General features: G+C 40.4%; 1 protein-coding gene across 3 annotated transcripts in view; it reads left to right on the top strand.

Annotated features, from left to right (window-relative positions):
- The window catches only part of Gyg1 (glycogenin 1), a 38,378-nt gene extending 18,353 nt beyond the window's left edge, over nucleotides 1-20,025 (top strand). For 2 of the 3 annotated variants that reach the window (XM_028763451.1, XM_028763458.1), the window contains exons 6-7: nucleotides 16,664-16,883; nucleotides 19,253-20,025. In XM_028763451.1, coding sequence (XP_028619284.1) covers nucleotides 16,664-16,883; nucleotides 19,253-19,426 — 394 coding nt within the window. In that variant the 3' untranslated portion in view covers nucleotides 19,427-20,025. Of the gene's footprint in view, nucleotides 1-16,663; nucleotides 16,884-17,543; nucleotides 18,638-19,252 lie in introns of those variants that run through there. The other variant, XM_028763464.1, reaches the window with a different exon arrangement.
- Nucleotides 20,026-20,234: the final 209 nt, after the last annotated feature.

Below are 20,234 nucleotides of genomic sequence, written 5' to 3'. Positions count from 1 at the left end.
CACAAATCTGATGTTATCTATTTAGCTTCAGTTCCTGAACATGATGAACTTCGTGTTCATGAAGCTTCTGTTTCCCTGTGGCTTAGTTTAATCTGCTTTCCATCTTATGTGCCAACACCAGACACACCCCACCTCTCTGGACAGCTTGGTTGCCTTGAGCACTGCTTGTGTTTTTTTAACACAGAAGAAGCAGGGAGAGAAGTCTTTTGTTGTTGTTGTTGGTTTTTTGTTTGTTTGTTTGTTTTGTTTTTTTGAGACAGGGTTTCTCTGTGTAGCCCTGACTGTCCTGGAACTCACTTTGTAGACCAGGCTGGCCTTGAACTCAGAAATCCACCTACCACTGCCTCCCAAGTGCTGGAATTAAAGGCATGCGAGAGAAGTCTTAGTGCTACGAAAGAAGGACTTTTTTTGCTAGAGCTTTGGTCCCTATCTCCAAAGAGCCCTGCTGTTGCATGTGCTCTAAATAAAATTCCCAACGTTTGAGATCTAAATGATCATAACGGCCAGGGTAGCTTCTTCTTCCTAGTGCAGCGAGTGATGCTGGCTTTGTCAAGGTCCTTGTTTTGTCACCATTTCTGTAGAGTGAATGGCACATTGAGGAAATCTGGATCAGTTCCATTGATCACTGATCATGCAACCTGCAGGATGACACATTTATGCTACCCTATGGTAGCTTGCTGTCAGTGGGACCAGCTCTTTATTGCTTTGATATGACTGCTCAAAGCCAAACCTTTTCTACCCCATTTCTGCTTATTTAAGAATCCTGAAACCAAATTTGAGAATTCATTTTCCCTTCCCTCTGCCAGAAAATGTTTTTGTTTTTATTCTAGAGACCTAGCTTTATAGACATTCCCTCTCTTTTCTGACATTGGGAAAAGGATGAGAAGATATAGGTAGTTCCATTTCTTTTATGTTTTATGTTAGTGTATCAATGTCAGAATAATTTTTTAGACTAAATTAGCCTGTCCTGCACCATCAGTGTTTTCTACAGAGAGGCCTACAAATTAAAGCCTATATTGTGTTCAGAATAGCCTGCTGGCTTCTAGGGCTGAGCAGCTCTGGTACATGCTGCCTCCCATTGGTGACCATGGGATATGGCATGTAGGAGAGGCTGAAGAATGGTTTAAAGCAAGGGGCTTCACTAGAAAGGATGGAGAGTTTGTCTTAAAACTTCACATAACCATTTGCTAAGATATTTCTAAAGCCTTTAGTTGTTTCCAAATGTTGTTCACATAAGCCAATCAAAAATAGACACATACACATGTATCCATAAACACACACATACGCACTGCGGACATGTATGCATGCATACTTAGTGTGCACCCATATACACTTTTAAAACATATACTATTACATTGCAGTTTCAACTAAGATGGCCTCATGGGAATTAACGTGTATTTGAGCCATGAAGTTAAGCCTAATGCCCTCTTAGGAGGTACATCAGCTTGGAGAGGTGTCCAGAATGGACAAAAAGATGTGAAAAGAGTGAACTTCCACAAGCAGGACCTTGCTGAAGATTAAAATCTCAAATGGAGAGGGGCTCATAGAAGGAAAAAACCAAGATTAGAGGACTATCCCTTCTCACAGATCTTAAACCCTTAGGCTGCATTTGTTCATACGTTTCTTTCATTTGTGCTATGCATAATTTTATTAAATTGAGTTGTCATTGTTTAAAAATTAGGGGTTGACTCCCAGCACCACAATATGAAAATTAATTTCACATAAGACCTAGTCTTCCAACATCCTTTGAAAAATCAAGTATCTGGTGGAATATGTTGAATATGACCAGTAGGTTTGTAGGGTGTGAGTGTTGCCTTTCATGAAGTAAGAAGGACTTTGGAGATAGATGTTAGGTGTATAAAAGTTGGGAAGTATATATTAACATCCTAGTGAGACTGTAAAATGATAAACTGATATAAAAGGATTCCTCCAACCATAAATCAGGCATTTCTACTACCCCTTTATTGCTCAGGCAACATGCATGATTGCAATAGAAGGGATGCAAAGGATGCAAGTGCTGGGAAACAGGAAAAAGAAGGCTTTGCAGTGCCACTGTCGAGATGCCATAGAGCTGCTGCACTCATGGACTCGCTGCAGCTGTACACTCATGGACTCACAGCGGCTGTGCTGTCTCACTTTGAGACTGCACGAGGCAGGCCTGCCTAGTGTCAGCCAGGGTTAGGGAAAAGGAGGAACTATTGGCTACTGATAGACTCTGTAAGAGGGAGCCATTGTTTTCAGGTGTGTACTCCATGCTGAGGTGATCAGAATCCACTGGATAGGATAGCTCCGAATCCATGAGCACAAAGATGGCCCCAATCAAACTCAGTGGGTCACCCACAAGCATAACAAAAGCCATGACTGTAGCAGTTAGTAAGGAAGGGGAGTATATAGAAAAGGGAGAGAAATAAGAGACACTAGTGGGTGAGAGGATACATGCATCTATGGAATAAGGGCATATATACATCTATGGAATTGCCAGAGTCAATTTTAAACAAGTCAGACATTCAGGAGATAGGTCTGAATGAGACGAAACTACTAAAGCTGCTAGCAAATAAATATTTATAGCCACTAAACAAGATGATGTAACCAATGGACTACTTATTGGTAGAAGATTCCTGAAGACTGAGCATGGGGAGAAGAAGTAATAGACCCAGAACAGAAAGGTACAAGGAGACCCAGCGAAGAGATGCTATTGTGGAAAGCCACACAATGAAACTGTTTCCAGGAGAAAGGAACACTTGATCTGTGTGGAGTGCTATTGTAGATGAAAGACAGCTTTAAGATGGTATAGAATGTAGAATGGAGAGGTCATGAGTGACTTCAGCAAGCATACATGCAGTGGAGTGGTGGAGAAGAAACCTGGCTGAAGCGTGCCTAAGAGAATGGAGGTTGTAAATGTACACAGCTTTCCCAGATGCCTGCTTCTAAAAGGAACAGGAAGTGGGTGGCAGCTGAGTGGAAAAGAAAGCAGATGTTACATGTTTCTAGCAATAGGAATGGATGTGGAGGGATGCCATTAATAAAGCAGAGGACTGAGAGTAGAGCCAAGAGTGATGCCTTTGATAGGATAAAAAGGAAGAAATCCAGTATACACATGGAGAGGTTGTGCTCAGGGAAGAGGCAGGACAGTTCATCCTCAGAAACATGGAGGAAATGGGTGTGTAGTACAGGTATAGATATTGGCACATGGGTGCAAGCTCCAGTTTGATGGTGAGCAGTCAGCTGGTAGAGGCAGAGAATGACATGCTACACCAGGAAACTCTTCCTCTTGACATTCTGAGACTTTGTGGAGAAATGCTAGCCTGACAGGCAATGCAATTGTCTAGGTCCAATCAACACTATAGAGTGCTGATGCTCTGACTTCTAAGTACTATGAAGAGGGTTCACTTGCAAAGATGGAAAACAGTATGCCATGTTGTTTGTAGCTATGAAACAGTTGTAACTGGGGACAGGACAGGAATGCTTCTGTGTTTCACATCCCTACTTCACTTCGTATACAACTCCCTCTGCAGGATTAACCATATCTCATAGGCATTTGAGTTTGTGACTTTTAAAAAACATTTGTACTAGGTCGGGCTGGCCTTGAACTCACTATGTAACTCATACTGTCCTCAAACTTATAACAATCCTCTTACCTCAGCTCCTCATTCCCAAGTGCTAAGAGTTCAGGCATGAGCCATCATGCCAGGCTCCTGACAGAATGTGGATGGGTGAGAGATGTACATTTTGCTGAGGAGAGACGTATTCATCACTAGTGGGGAAAAGCTGTTGTGAAGCTGTCACAGTATAATGTGAATCTGAACAGACATATGAGTGAGTGGTGAAGAGACCAAGAGCATGTACAATTTTGGGGTGATTAAGAGGATGCCCGGTGCCTTGGGCACATTTCCAGAAGAGTACCATGCAAGTACTGCTTTCTCTTTCTTAGTATCTAATATAACATTGCATATAAAATTGACTGATTAAATTGCTTCTGGGTGTATTGTCCTGGATTAGTTCCTTTCTATTCTCAATAGGTTTGCAGCCTCATCTGTCACTAACCACTGAACTAGCCATAGGATGTCCATCTGATCTTGTGGTAACATCAGGTCACCGGGATTATTTTAACAGCTAACATAAGCAGTGTTGTTGCTGGCTTCAGTTCAAACTATGTCTTGTGATCTGGATGGTGACTCCTTAGAGATTCTATCAAGTTAAAATTAGAATACTTATTTTAAGAAATATATGCAAGCTGATACAAATCCCCTTACTGGGTCAGAATAAATGGCTCTTAATAATTTAGAAACAATTGAACCAATCTTTTTTCAATTCCTGGCTGGTGATTTTGTGGACAAATCCAGGATATGTCAGGAAACCTCCTCATTATTTTTGTTGAAAGCTGGAGTCAATTGAGTGTTACACCCTCTTCGAAGCCACTGGTGGTTTTTTTAGTTGTTTATTTGTTTGTTGCTTTCTGCTAGGTGGTTCACATTCTACCTAGTTGCTGCCTTAGGTGGGGAAAATGTAAACTGTCCATCCACACTAGTATTTAGGCTGAAATTATTTGTTCATTTATCTGTTTGTATGTTTGAAATGCTAAGGCTTGAGTGCAGAACTACTCACATGCCAAGTACCCTGCTGAATGAAATTTCCATACTCCTAAAAGTCTTGAAAGGCTGGAAACATTTTCCTTTTACTTAGGATCTTACTCTTAATTCATTTTTGTATCATTCTTATTGATTTTTACAAATAAGCAAAGGGTGAAAAAATTTTTTCCATTTTTAAGACTTTTTATTGATTCTTTGTGAGTTTCACATCATGCACCCCAGTCCCACTCATTTCCCTGTCCCCTCATACCTGCCCTCCTCCCTTGCAACCTCTCTCTCCCCTAAAAATAAAAACACACAAGCAAAAAAACAAAACCAAACAACAACAAAAAAAAAGCATAAAAAAATCTTGTCATGGAAGCTGTCATGTGTCATGGTGTGTCTCACAGTGTCTTAGGGTCATACTGATGTGAACAGACACCATGATCAAGGCAAGTCTTATAAGGACAACATTTAATTGGGACTGACTTACAGGTTCAGAGGTTTAGTCCATTATTATCAAAGTGGAAACATGGCAGCATCCAGGCAGGCATGGTGCAGAAGGAGCTGAGTATTCTACATCTTCATCTGAAGGCTGCTAGGAGAATACTCACTTCCAAGCAGCTAGGATGAGGGTCTTACAGCCTATACTCACAGTGACACACCTACTCCAACAAGGCCACACCTCTTAATACTGCCACTTCCTTGGCAGAACATATACAAACCATCACACACAGTATATCCCTCTGTCTACACATTTTCACTTGCAAATGCTCATTGCAAGGAGTCATTGGTCTGGTTCAAGGCCTCTGACTTCTGTGACACCGTTAATGTTGGATCCTCACTGGGACTCCTTTCAGTTATCCTGTTGTCACTTTGTCTCCTAGAGATCTTGAAGCTTTGGATCAGCAGAACCGGCCCTTTCATGAACTCAAAGATTTCACAGATCATGTAGATTTTGGGGTAGGCCAACTCAAAGCCTTGTTTCTGGGCCTTGCTAATAGCTGTGCTGATCAGCCTGCCAAATCTCTTGCATCCACACCACCAGGGCACCAGGACAAGTTCTCCAGCCCTGTTCCAGCTAGGCCACCCAATGCTGCTGCAGGAGGCAGGATCAGCCCTCCTGCTCTCATGCCCTCAGGGCCAGATCACTTGTACCTACACCTCTAAAGCCAGCTCCACTGTGCTGCCCAGTCCATGTGCTGGGCCCACTCTCCTAAGTTCTATAGCCGGTGAGGGGCTGGACCAGATCTCCTACTCTCACATACTCAGGACCAGCTCACCCAACTATGCAGGTGGTGAGGAGTAGGTATCACCCCTGTGCCCATTCTACCTGATGGCAGACAGTGGCAAGGTCAGATCTCCCATACTCACAACTTCAGCCTATTCCACCAAATACTACTGCTGTTGAAAGGGAGTGGGGCCAGCTCTCCAGAGTGCTATAACAGTGAGAGGTAGCATCAGTTCTATGTAGCCTTTGGATATCCACATGGTCCCAGCAGGCTGTCCAGACCAGGGATATCCCTATGATCTCTAGTGGTAATATGAGCCACAGACATCAACACCAACTCCTGCTGCTGCATGGCCACAGACCCAGACATGGCCCTCAGTGGCAATATGGACTGGAACTTCACCATGCCCTCAGGTGGCAGGGCTAGCTACTCATCCCACCCTATCATCTCCAGTTCCATCTCTCTTCATAATGCTCAAACCATTCTGCTTCTCTTTCTCTTCTGTCTGGTCACCACATACTTGCACATTGTAGTGGTGCCTTCCACTCCAGGCTAGCCACATGGCCGGCTGGCCTCCACTGCATAGCATAGCAGCAAGTAGGACTCTAGGTGCCTAAGCCTGCCCATGTGATATGGCAGTGGGTGAGTCTCTGGATGTCTTCCTCCTCCTGGATTGAATTTTGCTGCATTGCAATGGTGGCATACAGGCCTCTGTGTGTCTACAGCCTACCCATGCCACGCAGTAGAGGGCAGGACTCTCTGGGCATCTTTCCCCACCAGCTCTACATGGCCTGGCTAGAAAATAATTAAGTCATTCCCTCATGTTCATAATGTAGATGTAAATAGTCTGAAACTTGACTCCAAATGAATTGAAACCTTGGACACAAAAACTAGCCTAGTGTTTGAGGCCTTCTGCTCATCATTTTTGTATATGAATATTGGATAAATCCTTTAGCCTCCTGCTGTTTTGCTATGCAGCTAGTATACTGTGATGTAAGTGAAGGTATACCTTAACTTTTGTTACCAGTGTGGGACCCAGATAGTACTCCTCACATTGCAATAGCCCTACTCAATTTGGAAGATTGTTCTCTGTCGTGACTACTTTACATAAAACTGGCAAGTTTGTCTTTGTTGCTATTCCTGAGTGTAGTCTGTTTCCTACTTAGCAATGCCTTCTCTCTCCCTTTGCCTCTGTCACCCAGGTGCCCTTGGGCTGGCCCAGACCAGCCATCTGTGTTTAGTGATCAATCCAGGTGCCAGCTCTAACATGTCTTCTTTCTCTTGTTCTCCACCACTGTCCATTTCTATAACTATTATATATGTGGCAGTTTAACTACTAAAGTATGTAAGAGACCTCAGTCCTTACTACACAGAAATGAGAGTGGCCATAGCCTCAGTTGAAATCAGCAGCACCTGCTGCCTGATTCCTGCATGGCCAGCCTTACATCATTCTTCTTTCTTCTGTGCTTTTCCTCGGTCTTCAGGAGCTACTACTTGTCTTCCCTTAAGTAGTCTGCCCCAATTAGCATTTTAAAGAAAGCTACACAAACCCTATGTTTTGTTTCAGAAATATGGTTATTGTGCCATGCTATTTTCCACAATCCTGCTCATCTTCATCTAAGAAATTCTTTACCTTAGGTCAAAAAGAGCAATTCTACTCACATCTCAGACTTCTTATAGCAGTGCTTCCCAACCGGTGGGTCAACTCCTTGGGTAGCTGAACAGCCCTTTCATGGTGGCCACATATTAAATATTTACATTATGATTCATAGAAGTAGCAAACTTATAGTTGGAGGACACCACAGTGTGACAAACAGTATCTACCTTAAACAAGCTTATTAAGTAATTTAGGGCTGCTTTATCTATAAAACAACTATCTACTGGATTTAGTATTTTTTCCTCTCTCTCTGTTAGAATAGAATAAGTAAAGATATTTTGAAGGAAGAGGATCCTCTCTTTATACAAAAGGTAATAGTGATCTAGCTAATGAGTACTGGAAACAGGCATTCACGAATGTAGATCCCAAAGCCGGGGCCACAGTGAATTGTAGGTCTGTGGCTATCTGCAAATGCCATTGCTGTTGACATTCAAGAGGAAGACCAGGGAGGCCCCAGGGAGGTTGTGGGGAGGCCCTGAAGATGAGATACAAATTCCTGCCCACAGCAGAGGACCAGTCTTTGCAGATGGGTTGGATCATTTTGTCCTTTTCCTACATGCAGCTTGAAGTCCTAGTTTGCAGTCTGAAGTCCCCGGTATAGGAGAGCATTGTTGATCGATTCCCTGCACAGTCTGTTCATTGTTCACTGTTGACCTGAGATACACCATCCACTTCCTCTTCTTATTTTCCTTTTTCTCCCCAAAGGAGAGAAAACCTTCTAGGAATAGTGTTTTGAGTCTTGGTACTATGGAATTTTCCTATTGGTTACTTCTGTTGCAAAATCCTTGACTACACTTGATGTATTCCCTTTTCTGCTTAGATTGGCAGTCCATAGGTGGAGATTAATAGATGCCACTCATCAAACAATGCCTGATAATTTCAAGTGTGTCTTTACAGAATAGGTCATCCCGGCTTGAGTTAGTCACAGCCTCTTCATTCACTAGCCATGTGATTTATCCTTTGACAAATTCTTTAACTTTAAGCCTCAGTCCCTCCCCCAACATAGTTGTTTTAGAGACTAAATCAGGTACACAATGCAAATGTTAAACATAGCATAGCATATGTACTTCAAAATGTGTCAGCTGACTCCTGATAGCTTACATCTGTTAGCTGTCAGGACACATAGGAAAAGATAGCTACTCGCTAATATTTCTGTGTATTTTAATTAACCTTGCCATCATGTTATGACAGTATAGCATTTATACAGGATACAGGCTAATAAAAATGTAAATATCAGCATATCAGTATGTAGGTTGAGCATTCGTGTTTGGCTAATATAGGAGAAAAAAATGAAGCTGTGACTTCAGGCAGGGAAGTTGCATTAGGACAGGTGAATGTCTAAGACATTCCTTATGTGCACTCTTTTACATAATTTGGAGTGCTAGGATGAGGCTGTGCCTGTCACTACCTCTGCAACACACAAACATACAAGATCTCTGAGACAGAATCCCTCAGCATCCCTGGAACATATGAAAATGATGACTTGACTCTTGTCCCGCTTTCCCAGGCACCTCCCCATCCTTACTTTCTACGTAAAGCCTGTTTTGAAAACCTACCTTGCAATTCCCATAACTCTAATATCATCATGGCCCTAGTGGCCCTGACTTGCTTCCTTTCACTGATAATTTTTATGTGACCCTTCTTCCTTCATAGACAAAGGCTTCTTGTGGATACACAGCTAACATAGTGCCTGAGATATAATAGGTACCTATTTAGGTCATTAGGATTTCTATCTGCTTAAGTACAGAGAGTGGGGAGGTTGGATGGAATGGAAGACACAGACTCTATGTATAAAATATAGAGCTTGGGATACCATGCACCCATTTTAAAAGAAACATGAGGTAGACTAAACAAACCTTGAAGAGGAGCTTTCTTTCTCAGCTTTACTTTTCTTCAAAGATCACAGGCTAGTTAAGCTCTGACCTCAAGCAAACCTGTACATCTCTGCCACTTAACAGCTATATGACCTTGAATAATTCAGTCTTTTTAGCTTCAACTAGCATGTTAATTGAAGCCTACACAATAGGATTATTATTTCTAACCACGTCCTTATAAAATCTGGACCTATCTCAACATTACAAATTAAATTGGGAAGCAGGAAATGTACCCAAATGATCTATGCTATTTTGTCTGTACATCTCACTCAAATATGTTGAATGTATATTGGATAAATCCACTAAGTCTAACTCTTGAAGCCAGTACACAAGACTTGTGCCCCAGGTTCTAGCTATGGCAGTCACACATGCTTGTGTCCACAAGTACCTCACACCTGCTATCTGATTGTTGGCGTTGGGTACAGATACTCAGATGTCATCCATATAAGCTTGAAGTTACAACCTACTGCCTGAAACTTCTGCCCTCCAGCACTGACTTGTAGTGCCTTCTTTCCCTCTGAATTCCCAAGCACCTGGGGTTCCCTTGTCCCTTGTTGTGTTTCTTGTAGTTGCATTTATTTTATTTTAACTTTGAGACAGATTCTCACTAAGTAATTTGGCCTAGACTTGAACTTACCATGTAGCATAAGTAAACCTTGAATTGTAAATCCTTCTGCCTTGTTCTCTCAAATAACCAGGATGGCATGCTGTACAAATAGGCTCTGCTGGTTGATCAAATTCATCACCATCTTTTTTGTGCTTATCCTACATGATATCTTAGTTGTCCTTCCCCCCCCCGGGTGTGGGATTGTTGTTAACCATTCAAATGATATCCCACGTCCGGGTGGCCCCTCGGTCACCCCCCATCCCATATCTGCCCTCATTTGGCCTATGTGAGAATGCTCCCCCACCCACTCACACTCTCCTGCCCCACCTCACCAGCACCCTCCTACTCTGGGGCATCAAACCTCCTCAGGACCAAGGGACTCCATGCCCTTTGCTGTCAGACAAGACCATCTTCTACCACATATGTACTTGGAGCCATGGATCCCTCTAGGTACACTCCTTGGTTGGTGGTATAATCTCTGGGAGAACCATCGTATGGTCAGGCCATCCTATGTTGTTCTTCCAATGGGGTTGCAACTGCCCTCAGCTCCTCCAGTCCTTCTGCCAGCTCCCCCACCAGGTTCCCTGAGCTCAGTCTGAGGGTTGGCTCCAAGCATCTGCATCTGCATTGGTCAGACCTCCCCAGGAACTGCCACACTTGGTTCCTGTCCATAAGTGCCTCTTGACCAAGGCAACAGTCTTGGGTTTGGTATCTACAGACAAGATGAATCCCGAGGTGGGGCTGTTCGCCAGTTCGCCCTTCCTTCAGTCTGTTGCATTTTTTGTCCCTGTTCTTCCTTTGGAAAGGAACATTTCTGGGTTAAAAAACCTTAAGATAGGTGGGTGGCCCCATCCCTCAACCAGGGGCTGTGCCTATGAAGGTGGTCTGCACAGGTTTTACGGCTAAAGTCAATCCTGTTGGGTCCTGGGAGCCTCAGGTTTCTCTGGTGTCTGGGACCCTTCAGTGGCAATCCCCAGTTCCTCCTCCACCCTGCTACATGTTTTTATTTGATATTTTTATTTGATTTCCTGATCCTACCTCCCTCACGTCTCCTCCAGATCCTGATACTGTCACCCTTACTTCCTCCTCCTCTTTTCTCCCTCCTTTGTCTCCCTTTCCTTCCATCTCCCACAGTAGTACTGCTCCCCCTCAATGCAGGGATGGAGCATCCACCCCCTGTCTTCCTTCCTTCTACGCTCCATATGGTCTGTATGTTGTATCATAGGCATTGTGGGTTTTTGGGTTAGTATCCAGTTATTAGTAAGTACATACCATGTGAGTTCTCTTCTGTCTGTGTTACCTCACTCAGGATGATATTTTCTAGTTCTATCCATTTGCCTATGAATTTCATGAATTCAGCTGAGTAGTACTCTATTATGTAAATGTACCACATTTTCTGTATCCATTCCCCTGTTGAAGGACATCTGAGTTGTTTCCAGCTTCTGGCTTCTATGAACATAGTGGAGCATGTGTATTTGTTGTATGTTGGAGCATCTTTTGGGTATATGCCCAGGAGTGATATACCTGGGTCTTCAGGTAGAACTATTTCCAGTTTCCTCAGGAAACACCAGACTGATTTCCAAATTGGTTTTACTAGCTTGCAGTTTCACCAGCAACAGAGGAATGCTCCTCTTTCTCCAACATCTGTTGTCACCTGAGTTTTTGATCTTAGCCATTCAGACTGGTGTGAGGTGGAATCTCAGGGTTGTTTTGATTTGCATTTCTCTAATGACTAAAGATATTGAACATTTCTTTAAGTGATTCTCAGCCATTTGAGATTCCTCAGTCAAGAATTCTCTATTTCGCTCTGCATTCCACTTTTTAATAGGGTTGATTGGTTCTCTGGAGTCTGCCTTCTTGAGTTATTTGTGTATTTTGGATATTAGCCCTCTATCAGATATAGGGTTGATAAATATCTTTTCCCAATCTATGGGCTGCCATTTTGCCCTATTGACAATGTCCCTTGCTTTACAAAAGCTTTATAATTTTATGAGGTCCCATTTGTCAATTGCTGCTTTTAAAGCATAATCCATTGATGTTCTGTTCAGGAAGTTTTCCACTATGCCCAAGTATTTGAGGCACTTTCCCACTTTCTCTTCTGCTAGATTCAGTGTATCTGGTTTTATGTGGATGTGTTTGATCCACTGGGACTTGAGTTTTGTGCAAGGAGATAGGTATGGATCAGTTTGCATTCTTCTACATGAAGACCACCAGTTGAACCAGCACCATTTGTTGAAAATTCAGTCTTTTTTCCATTGAATAGTTTTAGGTTCTTTGTCAAAAATCAAGTGACAATAAGTGTGTGGGTTCATTTCTGGGTCTTCAAGTCTATTTTATTGTTCTACTTCCCTGTTTCTGTATCAATACCATACAGTTTTCATCACTATTGCTCTGTACTAGAGCTTGAGGTCAGGGATGGTGATTCCTCCAGAAGTATTTTTTATTACTGAGAATAGTTTTCGCTATCCTAGATTTTTTTTGTTATTCCAAATGAATTTTAGAATTGCTCTTTCTAAAGTCTATGAAGAATTGAGTTGGAGTTTTGATGGGGATTGCATTGAATCTGTAGATTGTTTTTGGTAATATGGCTATTTTTACTATATTAATCCTGCCAATCCATGAGTATGGGAGATCTTTCCATCTTCTTAGGTCTTCTTCAATTTCTTTCTTCAGAGACTTGAAGTTCTTGCCATACAGATCTGTCACTTGCTTCGTTAGATTCACGGTGAGGTATTTTATATTATTTGTGACTGTTGTGCAGGGTGTTGTTCCCTATTTTTTTTTCTCAGCCTGCTTATCCTTTAAGTAGAGGAAGACTACTGATTTGTTTGAGTTAATTTTGTATCCAGCCATTTTGCTGAAGTTGTTTATCAGCTGTAGGCACTCTCTGGAAAACTTTTCTGCGTTGCTTATGTATACTATCATATCATCTGAAAATAGTGATATCTTGACTTCCTCCTTCCCAATTTGTATCCCTTTGATCTCATTTTGTTGTTTAATTACTCTGGCTAGGACTTCCAGTACTGTATTGAATACGTAAGGAAAGAGTGGGCAGCCTTATCTAGTATCTGATTTTAATGGAATTGGTTTGAGTTTCTCCCCCATTTAGTTTGATGTTGGCTATTAGTTTGCTGTATATTGGTTTTATTATATTTAGGTATGCACCTTGAATTCCTGATATCTCCAATATTTTTAACATGAATGGGTATTGTAATATATCAAAGGCTTTTTCTAAATCTAATGAGATGATCATGTGGGTTTTTTCTTTGATTTTGTTTATATAGTGGATTACGTTGATAGATTCCTGTATATTGAACCATCCCTGCATCCCTGGGATGAAGTCTACTTGATCATGATGGATGATTGTTTTGATGTGTTCTTGGATTCAGTTTGCTAGAATTTTATTGAGTATTTTTCCATCGATATATGTAAGGGAAATTGGTCTGTAGTTCTCTTCTTTGTTGGGCCTTTGTGTGATTTTGGTATCAGTGTAACTGTGGCTTCATAGAAAGAATTGGATAGTGTTCCTTCTGTTTCTATTTTGTGGAATAGTTTGAAGAGTATTGGTATTGGGTCTTCTTTGAAGGTCTGATAGAATTCTGCACCAAAACCATCTCTGGGCTTCTTTTGGTTGGGAGGCTTTTATTGGCTGCACCTATTTCCTTGGGTGTTATGGGGCTGTTTAGATGGTTTATCTGATCCTAATTTAACTTTGGTACCTGGTATCTGTCTAGAGAATCATCCTTTTCATCCAGGTTTTCTAATTTTGTTGAGTATAGACTTTTATAGTAGGATCTGTTTATTTTTTGAATTTCCTGGACTCCTTGTTATATCTTTCTTTTCATTCCTGATTTTGTTAATTTGGATACTGTCTCTGTGCCCTCTGCTTAGTCTGGCTAAGTGTTTATCTATCTTGTTGATTTTCTCAAAGAACCAGCTAGTAGTTTTGTTGATCCTTTGTATAGTTCTTTTTGTTTCTACTTGGTTGATTTCAGCCCTGAGTTTGATTATTTCCTGCCTTCTACTCCTCTTAGATGTACTGCTTCTTTTTGTTCTAGAGCTTTCACGTGTTTTGTTAAGCTGCTAGTGTATGCTCTTTCCAGTTTCTTTCTGGAGGCACTCAGAGCTATGAGTTTTCCTCTTAGCACTGCTTTCATTATTTCCCATACGTTTGGTTATGTTGTGCCTTCACTTTCATTGAATTCTAAAAAGTCTTCAATTTCTTTCTGAATTTCTTCTCTGACCAGGTTATCATTGAGTAGATAGTTGTTCAGCTTCCACGTGTATGTGGGCTTTCTGTTGTTTTTGCTGCTATTGAAGACTAGTCTTAGTCCATGGTTGTCCAATAGAATACATGGGGTTAATTCAATGTTCTTGTATCTGTTGAGGTTTCTTTTGTGTCTGAGCATACAGTCGATTTTTGAGATGGTACTATGAGATACTGTGAAGAAGGTATATTCTTTTGTTTTAGGGTGAAATGTTCTGTAGATATCTGTTAAATCCATTTGGTTCATAACTTTTATTTTTTACTATGTCTCTGTTTAATTTCCATTTTTGTGATCTGTCCATTGGTGAGGATGTGGTATTGAAATCTCCTACTATTATTATGTGAGGTTCAATGTGTGTTTTGAGCTTTAGTAGCATTTCTTTTACAAATGTAGGTGCCCTTTCATTTGGAGCATAAATATTCAGAATTGAGAATTCATCCTGGTGGATTTTTTCTTTGATAAGTATGTAGTGACCTTGCCTGCCTTTTTTTGATAACTTTTGGCTGAAAGTCTATTTTGTTGGATATTAGCTTTTTTTCTTGAGTCCATTTGCTTGGAAATTTTTTCCCCATCCTTTTACTTTGTTGGAATGTCTGTCTTTGACTCTGAGTTGTGTTTCCTGTATGCAGCAAAATGCTGGATCCTGTTTAAGTATCCAGTCTGTTAACCTATGTCTTTTTATTGAGGAATTGAGTCCATTGATGTTGAAAGATATTAGGGAACAATGATTCTTGTTTCCTGTTTTTTTTTTTTTTGTTAGAGTTGGAATTATGTTAGTTATGTTTCTCTTCTTTTGGGTTTGTTGTGAAAAGATTAGTTTCTTGCTTTTTCTTGGGTGTAATTTTCTTTCTTGTGTTGGACTTTTCCTTATATTATCCTCTGTAGGGCTGGATTAGTAGAAAGATATTGTCTAAATTTGGTTTTGCCTTGGAATACTTTGGTTTCTCCATCTATGGTAATTGAGGGTTTTGCTGGATACAGTAGCCTGGGCTGGCATTTGTGTTCACTTATGGTCTGTATGATATCTGCCCAGGATCTTCTGGCTTTTATAGTCTCTGGTGAGAAGTCTGGTGTAATTCTTATAGGTCTGCCTTTGTATGTTACTTGACCTTTTTCTCTTACTGCTTTCATTATTTTTTCTTTCTTCTGTGCAATTGATGTTTTAATTATTATATGATGAGAGGAATATTTTTCTAGTGTTCTGTAGGCTTCTTGCATGTTTATGGGCATTTGTTTCTTTAGGTTAGGAAAGTTTTCTTCTATAATTTTGTTGGAAGATATTTGCTGACCCTTTGAGTTGGGAATCTTCACACTCTTCTGTACCTATTATTCTCAGGTTGGGTCTTTTCATTGTGTCCTGGATTTCTTGAATGTTTTGAGACAGGAGCTTTTTGCTTTTTTTTATTTTCCTTGACTGTTGTGTCTGTCTTATATTGTATCTTCTGCCACTGAGATTCTCTCTTCTAACTCTTGTTTTCTGTTGGTGATGCTTGCATCTATAACTCCTGTTCTCTTTCCTAGGTTTATGTATATGTGGGGGGGGAGGAGTACAAGTGAGTGAAGTGTCCTCAGAAGCCCATGAAGGTCACTAGACCCCATTGAACTATGTGTGTTGTGGGCTGCCCAGTGTGGGCACTAGGACCTGAACTCAGGTCCTCTCAAAGGGCAGCACATGCTTTTAACTTGACCCCTCTCTCTCACCACAGTTTTTAAATACTTGCCACTGAAGAAACATTACAACATACTAGGGTGACTCTAGACAGTAACATGCTATATATTTCAAAACACAGGAAGGATTTTCAAAGTTTTCACCAAAATGGAGTGACAGTCTTCAGGAAATGATTGAGTACACTGATCTAATTATGCAGTGTATATGCATATCAAAGCATTACATTCCTGATAAGCAAGTATTTATTACTTAATATCCTCACAGGCCAGAAGAGGCAGTTTTATTCCATTCCTAATTGGAACTGGAGCCAGGCCACTGACTTGAGACAGATATCCTATCTAACTGGCAGACAGCATGGTTCTGCTGGCAGGAGTTTCTACTTCTCAGAAAGAGTAAACATAAGCAAGTTGACAAGGCAATCAAGTAAAATGGGTATGTTTAGTATGAGGTAGGAAGTGCACCCTCTCTGTGGAGAAAAGGAAGAGTGTACATTTACTGTTCAGTAACCTCATCTAACAAGGGTGTGAACTGCTTCTAGTTTGACTAGCAGCAATGCAGCAGCTGTGAGATTGTAATGACTACCACTGCACAAATACGTCTCTTTAAAATGGGTGCCTAAGGGATTAATTAGCTCCTAGGAGGTAGAACATGAGCATTTCCTAAATGTCTCTTATTTTTAGTGTAGTTTTCTTTCCAACTGCTACCGCAGGATGGACGGTGCATAACTGAAGCTGGACAGGAAAAGGTCCTCTGAATCTACTCACCCTTTCTACCTGTTCAATTCGCAGGTTTGGTAAAAATGCCAAAGTTGTACACTTCCTGGGACGAACCAAGCCATGGAATTACACTTACAGTCCCCAAACAAAAAGTGTCAAATGTGAATCCCAAGACCCAACTGTGAGTCACCCAGAGTTTCTGAACCTGTGGTGGGACATCTTCACCACCAGTGTCTTACCCCTGCTCCAACACCATGGCCTTGTCAAAGATGCTGGCTCCTATCTAATGATGGTAAGTTCTGTTTGGTTTTACCCTTATTTCAGGAAATTTGTGCTGTGTTTTTTAAATTTGATATACTAATAGAATTCAGTAATTCTTAATTAGTATTTCAAATAGAGGTAGGACTATATGGGGAAAAACTCCATCTTAGATCTAGGAAGTGATACCACTGCAGAAATAAAAGTAGATTGTGTGGCAAATTTCATTAAACCTGAGAATATATGTTGTTGGAATTCTATGAACTCATACACTGAAACTATAGAATTCTTGGCTGATTAGTCATAAAAATGATGCTTAGATGATTCTTAATATTGTAAAGCCACATGAAGAGAGTACATAGGCTAGGCATTTAGCCTCGTGGGGAAACGCTTACCTAGTATGGCCAAGCCCTGTCTTTCATCTCCAGCACTGGCTGGGAGGGGTGGAGGTAATTTCACACTTAAGATTTAGAAACCTCAAACCTTTAAATATATCTTGTATTTTCCATATTCTTAGAAAAAGTAACTTTCTGTAAAAAGAAAATCACAATAGGAATATATAATACACAATAAATACTGTAAGAATATCCTGTTTTATTCTCCTAAGATCTTGAAATGATCCCTTTGTGGGAGGGAGATGACACTGTAAATTTTATAATAACAACCTTCATTACCATATTTTCTGATTTTAAAGGTACTTTTCTGAGGTTTGTTCTTCATGATGAATTGGAAGATGAAGAAGAATGTTATTTTACATATTAAGACACACACAACAAAAACAACTAATGAGTAATTGATAGTCCTCAATATAGGCGTAAGGCAAGGATAAATAGCATATTCTTCTTAATCAGTACTGTGTATCACATACCTACTCACAGCAGTGCCTACCAACACAGTAAGTCCTTAACTGCCTCAAACAACTAGACCATTCAACTAAGTAGTCGTTATTATCCCCTCTTTATAGAGAAATTATAAGCCTTAGAAGTCATGGAATTTTACTCATGTAAAAGGTTACAGTAACAACTAGGACACAAATCTATGTATGAAAGACTATAATCTTTACGAAAATTTGATTTCTAGAGCCTGTAATTAAGTATAGCATTTTATGGCTGAAAGGAGAATTTTATAATTAAATACTCATCTATTTTGTTAGCCCCATACCAGGCTTGACCTCAGGCACCTCTCTCTTAGGGGCATTCACTAGAGTAAACTCTAGTTACTGTACTGTGCTGACCCTGTCTTTAACATCTGTCGCAAGTAGAAGGCAAAGACAGGGCTGATCTGATGTGCATACTTCCTTGCTTTGCCTGAACTCTGACCTTGTTCTGTGCTTAAACTCCTTGGAGCTTCAGTACATGGATTAATAGTTGTTCGCATGATGGTAACTAAACTTCTTGGAGTTTTAGTACATTTAAATGTTCATCTACAGTTTTACACATCAGTAAAAACCCTTTACCAAAACTCTTGGGGGTTTCAGTATACTTACAATTACAATATTTATGCCAGTAAACCAAGTACAAAAAAAAAAAGTTCCACCATTTTTTCCTTTAAAAAGCATGACTTGTTTTTAGTCATTTTTCTTCCTCTAGTAAGATTTTCAGCAACAACTCAGCTTAGAGTTTTTGATTGACAACACAAGTTGTCGTTTATGGTACACTCAGTTGATTGCCTACACAAATGCAAGGAGAATCTAGTTTAAGGTAGAGTAGATTTGCTGCATGTACCATTCTTTCCCCAACACAAAAGCTGAGGATTATAAACCAAAAAAAAAAAAAAAAAAAAAAAAAGGTGAAGATGGGAAACAGTTGTCAAAAACCAAGCAGATTATCAGAACCTGCAAGAATAGATGCTACTTGCAAGCCAAATGAAAGCTTGGAGGGAAAACGTTTGGTACAGCCTCAAACCACATAGCTTTCTTTCATATAACAATGACTTGAATGTGCTCTCTCTCTCTGGGTAAGTTCTTTATGGAGCACAGGATCTGAGGAATCATTTTGTTTAAGTTCTCAACCTTTCCAAGCCCACATGAATCAAGAATTTATCGTGAAATTTGTGTTCCCTTGTCCGTCCATCTTACACTTTCTACTGAACTGTTTGCAGCTTTCAGACTTGGTCTATACACTGGCTTTCTCTTGTGGCTTCTGTAGAAAGGTATGCAGAACTTAAACATTAACCCTAATTATCTTGTTCTCCCAATGTTTTCACTGAGTCAAGAAGTCTTCATTTTTTAGCGGAAAAAAAATCATATTGCCCTTGTATTCTTGTCTTTTGTTTGTTTCATGTAAAGCTTTTCAGTTTTTGCATGATGATTCATTTTGGCTTTCTTCACATTCTGTTTATTGCATTCTTTAAGTTCATCAGAACTTCAGCTCTTAAGGTGGCTCTGATGACTCTGTCTTCTAGGAACATGTCTCAGGAGCCTTGTCAGACCTGTCCTTTGGGGAGGCCCCAGCTACACCACAACCTTGTATGTCCTCAGAAGAAAGGAAGGAACGGTGGGAACAGGGCCAGGCTGACTACATGGGAGCAGATTCTTTTGATAACATCAAGAGAAAACTTGACACTTACTTACAATAGAAGCACTGCCATTTTCCTGTGGACACATCCATGTCTTAGACATGTTTCCATACATAGTATATGAAGTCTGCTACAATTGTTAGAGGCTTTCACTAAACCTCATCAGATGAGGGGTTTTAGCAGGACAACAGGTGAGAACTGGACAAATGTTATAAGTAGTGATTCTATAAGTATTCTGTATAACCCTAGACTTTTTCAAAAACTCTAAATTCTTAAATTGCCAATGTATGACAAAGGAAAGCCAACATAAGCTAGTAAGATGGCTCTCTCAAGTGGTGCAGAAATTGACTCTCCATCTTCAAAACAAGAAATAACATTTTCCAACATTCGCTTGTTGTATCCTTTACAAGATCTGCAATGTAGAACCGCTCAAAACCTGTCAGAGAAGTAGCCTTCCAGACTAAAGTGGCCTTTATTAACACTGCAGAGTGATTCATAAGCCTACCAGCTAGTGTTAGTTCACCAGTTTTCTATGCACCATGAAGGCAGCATGCAGACTTGCTCTTTCTCAGTTGTCTACTTGAAAATTGCAGTGTGCTCTCTGATTGTAACTGTTGTAGCACTGTGTATAACAAATAAAGACTTATTGACATATCTTGGCTAAGTACTTTTCTACTTTATCTTTGTGGGAAAAACATTCGGTAATTTTTCAAAATTTGTGTAATTAGTTTCAAATTAGTATATGCTTTAAAAATTATTTGAATTTTAAACCTTTTCTCTAGTGATTATGACAGATCTGATCAGTGGAGAAAAGTGAGATGAAAGGTACTTAGTCTATCACATACTGCATCACTGGTGAGTGTTCAGA

Source organism: Grammomys surdaster, unplaced genomic scaffold, assembly GCF_004785775.1.
Source record: "Grammomys surdaster isolate TR1022 unplaced genomic scaffold, NIH_TR_1.0 62, whole genome shotgun sequence".
NCBI classification, from domain to species: Eukaryota; Metazoa; Chordata; class Mammalia; order Rodentia; family Muridae; genus Grammomys; species Grammomys surdaster.
The sequence above is the reverse complement of the archived record's forward strand: the minus strand, read 5'-3'. Positions and strand labels throughout refer to the sequence as shown.